Here is a 6,130-nt window from a genome sequence, read left to right as displayed (position 1 = left end):
TTTTCCTACTGGATCTTCCAATGTGATGGTCCTATTGTTGAAAAACGATGTCTATCTCTTAAGGCTTTGATAATCAAATGTCAAAGATAGGGACAAGGCCTAAAAACTTAGATGAAAAAGAGCTCAAATTGTTTGAACCAAAAACACACAAAGGCAACTAATTAAAGCGATGGATAAAACATCTTGCCAACCTTATGAAAAGGGAATGTGTATATGCACTAAATATTCAAGTGTGAACAAAAGGGAATGCTTAAATAAGAACTAGAATGTGTTTACACTTAAAGATTAGAAAGTGTAATTCAATAGTGGATTTTAGAACGTGTTATAAAATAAAAAATTTCTAACACACACAGTTTTAATAACTTTATGGAAAAACTAAAAGGAAAGCACAAAGCAAGACATTCAGTACGTCGTATTTCATGTACCTGTTCCCAACACTCAATCATCTATTTGTTCCATGAGCTGAAAAGTTGATATTTTGTGAGAACAAGGCTGAGACACATGTTCTTGAGAGTCACGAAAGGTACAAATGGAGATTCAACCTAGTCCATAGAAAAAATACATGATGAAATCATGAGCAATAGACTCTGTGCATATATTAGCGACTCATTATCTTATACACAGATCGCTGATGTGCTGCTGAGGGAGTATTCCTATCCTGTGAGAATGGAAACAATACTCCCCCCATGACCATAAACTGCTGTAGATTGACATAATTTAGGATTTGGCACAATATACGGCTCAATACTCACGAAGATTTACTTCCCAAGGAGTACACTGTAGTTGCTGTTACTCACCACAAATACGTTTATGCCAAAGATATTGACTGCTAACTATTTCTTTTTGCCTTGGAAGCCCTTGCTAGTGATACAGAGCCTTCAGAAACTAAAAACTCCATTCTTGCATGATAAAATGTTAATAGGCAAAGCTGATTCTTATGTGTTCACATCTTGCCATAGAAGACATCAGTTGACAGGTATGTAGCCCCAAGCAGGCAGTACATGACAACATCAGCTAATACTCATGCAAATGGAGATGCAACAGCTCCTCCAGACACTGCATCAGATCTGTGGGTAGTCCCCATTCCACATATAATGCAGCCAGGAGACGCCAATGCTGAAAACTTTGAGCTGCATATATCACAAGCATCATGACCAATGGTGGGAAGCCTTGCAAGTGTAGCAGCACAGAACTCTGAAGGATCCTCTGTCGGGTCAATTGACCTGTCAGTCAACCCCCTCTGGACGCATATATTAATCAAGCTCCTTAGTTCATCTTGCTTATTTGATGGGGCTTTAGTGAGAAGCAGGTCAAGCATAGACTTTGCAAAAGCATAATTTTGCACATCCATATTCCTTTTTATAGCTGTTCTGATGCAAATAATTCGATGTTTTGCCAAGAGAGGAAGAGTACTCAGATGACGGGCAAGCCTAGACATCTCATCCTTAGCACTTACTGCATTTGGCCCTTGCACTTTTTGCAGACGCAAAATCTCCTGCAAAAAAAAAAGGCAGAGTTCAACACACTGCAATGAATTGTGTTGCTAGCAGTAATGGGGAAAAAAATTGCATGAATAAGCCATTTTCACATATAAAAAATGTCTTAACATTTAACGGGACAGCACATGGATGCCAGACAATGCTGATCGTCACGGAGGGAATGCACTGAAGCACCCATGCATAAATATTTCTTCAAACAGTACACTCAAGAACTTAGAAAATCTCACTCTGGCTGAACTGCCTTGAACATAGTCCAATGAAACATCCAAATCCAGTCATTTCCAAAAAATAATTGGTATATAGATATATTATTTCATAGTCTTATAAAATCACTATTTTGATGTTTGCTGCTTTTCATATTACAAGTGTATGCATAGATTGAAGGTTACAAACATGCAGTTTTACGGTCACAAAGATGAACTTTTTGTTTGCATGTTGCATTAGCCTTGTTTTTGAGCCGACTTAACTTTTTCAAAAGATGAAATTGCTGTCCAGGAAAAAGTCAGAAATTCATGGGCACACCTGAAGGAGCAGAATGGCAATCTTATATTGTGCACAGATTGTTGCTTGTGCTCTGATGTCATGACCAAGTGACTGGTCTTTCGCCAGAGCCAGGAAAGCCTCATCCAAACAAGCCATTGCATCTGCAAGCTGATTCTGCTCTAGATGTGCTACCCCTGCCTTGAAGCATCTTGATGCGGGTGCTCCTCGAGGGACCTGTCAAAATGGGGCAACCAAAGTAACTATAAGATATTCCCACATTTATCAATTCATTCAACATACAACCTAGCACAAAGCAACAACCTGTCCAGGACGCACGACAATGGGAGGTGAGCTAGGGCGCTGTGGAGGCTTTCCCACAATTGCTGTAAGATCAGAGAGGGAGGTTTCTGCTGTTGTGCCGGTTCCCCCAGGACCACCAGTAGTTGGCAAAAATCCTGAGTCACCAGGCACAGGAACTCTGGCACTCTCAGGCAATGGAAAGGCACCAGTATTGGGGAAACTATGCTGTACAAATTCTGCTCCATTCGGGGGCACTCCACCAGCAAATGGATCCATCTGTCCTACCTGTGAAGGAACCCCACCACCTGGAATCCCAAAGTCATCATTCATCCCTGATTTAGATGATTGATAAGGGGCTGCTGTTCCAGGAGGCCATATAGATGTCTCAGTGGGTGTCCCAGTTTGAGATGAAGGAAACCCAGCACCATGTGGAATAGCTGTTCCAGGCTGAAAGGAAGCAAGAGTTCTAATCGCGGATGTGGTGTTTTGAAAGAAATCCTCTGGAATGGGTCCTGCTGTTACTCCCATTCCCATCACCATTGTCGGTACTTGCTGTGATCCTCCAGGCATAATCATTGTTGGAGCCAACGTTGTCGCAGGAGCTCCAGTAAGGGTTAAAAGATCTGGAACAGCACTCCTTGTTCTTTCCAAAGGGGGAGCCAAACCAACAGGACCAAGCCTCAACTGCTGTGTAGCCTCTTTAACTTTGCTCACATCCACAGCAGTGCCTTTGGCAGGATTAATCACAAACTTTATTTTTTTCTTTTGTGTTACCTCATCTTCCTCATCACTGCTGTCATTCATTCCATAGTTTTTAAACTCCTCTTCGGCCTTGGCCTGCTCGTCCTTTGGACCTACACCTTCAGTGGTGCGCATTAGTTCATGCAAACCAGACCCCGGTGCTCCCCTTGAAATTCCCGCTTCAGAACCCTTAGAGATTTCTGGTTTTGTCATATTCTTTAACATATCTCCCACCTCATTCTCATTATTCACAGAAACGAGTTTCTTGACCAAAGAGTTTGCCTTGACTTCTACTACAGTCCCTCTTCCTTTTAATGTGCCTAGATAGACTCCCAAGTGATCAGGAATAATCGTGGGTATTGGTTCATTGGGTGTTTTCATGTAGGCCGTCACTTCATTGGAAAGCTCCCACTCAGGTACACTTGTCACCTCCATGGAAGTTTTAATCTGCCAATTTCCTCCTCCCCATTCCGGCCCCTTTGGTAGCATGCTGTCTGCCGCAAAGTTTGCCAATACTGTCCCCTGGCCCCAACTAGTGGAGCGCACACTTAATATTTTGGCACATTGGCGCTGGAGCTCTGGATCAAAGCCTGTCTCTTCCAATTTTTGAGAAAGACGCCGAAGAGCACTTGGATTCAAGTGGCAGATAAAAAGACCCAATAAACTCTCAAAGTCATGGACAACCTCAAATGTCTCCTTTGCACGATCAAACTGACCATATCTGCAAAAAATACGTATCACAGCCAGATGTACATTAATCAACAAACAAGGTGCTTAGAGCTGAACATTCCAAACTGCCCCCAACCAACAGACACCCTATATCCATTCGCCCCGCCTGCTCCCCTCTCTCTTCTCTCTCTCTCTCTCTCTCTCTCTCTCTCTCTCCCCCTCTCCGCATCAAGGTGAGATCATCGTGAAGTGGAACACTACACACTATTTTTTAAAGGTATCCTCAACCCAAATCTTTCAACCCAAAATCTTTTCTCAGGTGTCCTCAACCCAAAACCTTTCAAAAAGAGAAAGAGAGACCGCCATGAGCTGCTGCTCCTCCCCGTGAGCTACTGCCCCCCCCTCTCCCTCTCCCTCTCTCAGCCAGCCCCCTCTCCCTCTCCCTCGCTGCCCCCCCCTCTCCCCCCCTCGCTGCTCCTCCTCTCCCTCCCCTCTTGCCAGCCCCCTCTCCCTCCTCCCTCACCCTCCCTCTCCCCTTCCTCCTCCCCGCCCTCCCTCTCCCCCCCCCCCCGCTACCCCCTACCTCTCCCTCCCCGCCCAACGTCTCCCCCAACCGTCAGCCCCCCCGCCCCCCTTCTCCTCCCCCGTCCCCTCCCCCGTCATCCCTCTCCCTCGCCAGCCCCCCCCCCCCCCCGCTGCCCCCCTCCCCGCTGCCCCTTTCTCCTCTCCCCTCCCCCGCTGCCCCCCTCCCCGCTGCCCCCTTCTCCTCTGACCTCCCTCTCCCCCGCCAGCCCCCCCGCCCCCTTCTCCTCCCCCGGCCCCCTCCCTCGTCCTCCCTCTCCCCCCCCGCTGCTCTCCCCCTCCCCACTGCCCCCTTCTCCTCCGCCCTCCCTCTCCCCCGCCAGCCCCCCCGCCCCCTTCTCCTCCCCTGCCCCCCTCCTTCCCCCACGCTCTCCCCCCCCGCTGCTCTCCCCCCCAAGGTGACCCCCCCGGGGAAAAAAAAAAAAAAACCTCCTCCCTCTCCCTCCCCACCCCCTTCCTTCCTAACTCAGCTCCCCACGCCTCCCCCTCAGCCTACCTCCGTCTCCCCTCTCTCCTCCCCTCTCTTTCTCCTTCTTCCTGCCCCTCTCTTTCCCTTCCCTTCCCCTCTCTCCTACCCTCTCTTTCTCCTTCTTCTTGCGCCCGCATTCAGGGCGTCTTGGGCAGTAGTTTCACGGATGGAGCTTTTTCAGTGTTGGAATCGGCCTTTTCACATCGATTGGCGAATGGATCCCCATTCAGCCAATCTCCGTCCACCTCCACCGGCCGTGAGAACCGTCATTTTTTCAGAAGACGAGCTGCAGCAGCTCAAGAAAGATGTGGAATTAGAGGGCTCCACATCACTTTTCGCCCGCATCTTTCTTCCAGATCACCGGCTAGAGACTGGATGCTGGCGGCGTTACCAGGAGACCTCGCCCCTCACCTCAGGGATATTCGACTTTTGGGACGTGGATTCTTCCAAGTGGTTTTCGACTCCCACGAGTCCACAACCCTTGTTCTCAAAGCTAATCCCCTGGCTTTGGGTTTGAGGAGGATCTTTCTTTTGCCCTACACCTTGGGCTTCGATCCGGTCGAGGAGGACAGGCAGGTCACATCACTGTTCATTAGGTTTCCTGGTCTTCCTCAGGTCTACCATTGACTGCTTGCCACTATCGGAGCCACATTCGGAGTGGTCACGGAGATCCCCTCCCTTCCTGGCATGCCTTCTTCCTTGGCAGAGGCAGTCAGTGCAGACGGGGTGCCTCGTGTTAGGGTCATTGTCTCTGACCCTAACATCTCAGATGACCACATTATGCTTCAGCGTCCAGACGGCTCTCTCTTTCGATAGAGAGTCGAGATTTCAGGTAGACAGGACCAGTGCAGGATTTGCAGGACCCTTGGGCACTTTGCTAGAGACTGCCCAAGGAAGAGAAAAGGACCCAAGAGGTCTTCTGGTGCGGCTCCTTCACGTACTACCACGACTGCACCTCCCCACCACCCTGTACCACGCACTCCAGGACCACCAAGAGCAACAGGGCGCCCTGCTTCGCGCACCCTAGGACCACCAGGGGCAGCAGGGCACCCAATGCCCGCAGCACACCCAGTACCATGATGGAGAGCTATCAGAGCGGCTCCCTTACCTCAGGAGGAGACTTTTGATCCTGTTCAGACAGACGCCTTCCAGACTCCAGAGGTGGATGTTGCTGCAGCCCCAGACACTACAGTTCCACATCAGGAGGGGCCTTTAGATCCACCAGCCCCAGTCACTTTGGTCTCTGATCCCTTGGTTTCTGACCACGAGGGGACTACAGGTACTTCTTTCCCGCAGACTATTCCTGCCACAGTCAGGACAACCGAGAAAGTGCAGGCGCAGATGAGGGCTCCTGATTCCTCTTCACCCCAGCCACAGGCCTCCTCAA

The 6,130-nt window shown here is 49.1% G+C and overlaps 1 protein-coding gene across 1 annotated transcript in view; it reads right to left on the bottom strand.

The window, feature by feature from the left end:
• Positions 1–531: 531 nt before the first annotated feature.
• Positions 532–6,130, bottom strand: part of LOC147883742 (Transducin/WD40 repeat-like superfamily protein) — a 164,860-nt gene continuing 159,261 nt past the window's right edge. Inside the window, exons 22-24 of the mRNA XM_087399171.1 lie at positions 2,304–3,744; positions 2,022–2,216; positions 532–1,495 (exon numbers count right to left, since the gene is read on the bottom strand). Coding sequence (XP_087255297.1) covers positions 1,022–1,495; positions 2,022–2,216; positions 2,304–3,744 — 2,110 coding nt within the window. The 3' untranslated portion in view covers positions 532–1,021. The remainder of the gene's footprint in view (positions 1,496–2,021; positions 2,217–2,303; positions 3,745–6,130) is intronic.

The sequence above is a fragment of the Dipteris shenzhenensis genome, chromosome 27, assembly GCF_047967505.1.
Source record: "Dipteris shenzhenensis isolate YYH24624 ecotype China chromosome 27, Dip_SZ_1.0, whole genome shotgun sequence".
Taxonomy (NCBI): Eukaryota; Viridiplantae; Streptophyta; class Polypodiopsida; order Gleicheniales; family Dipteridaceae; genus Dipteris; species Dipteris shenzhenensis.
Note: the sequence above shows the minus strand (reverse complement) of the source record. Positions and strands in the feature narration are given on the sequence as shown.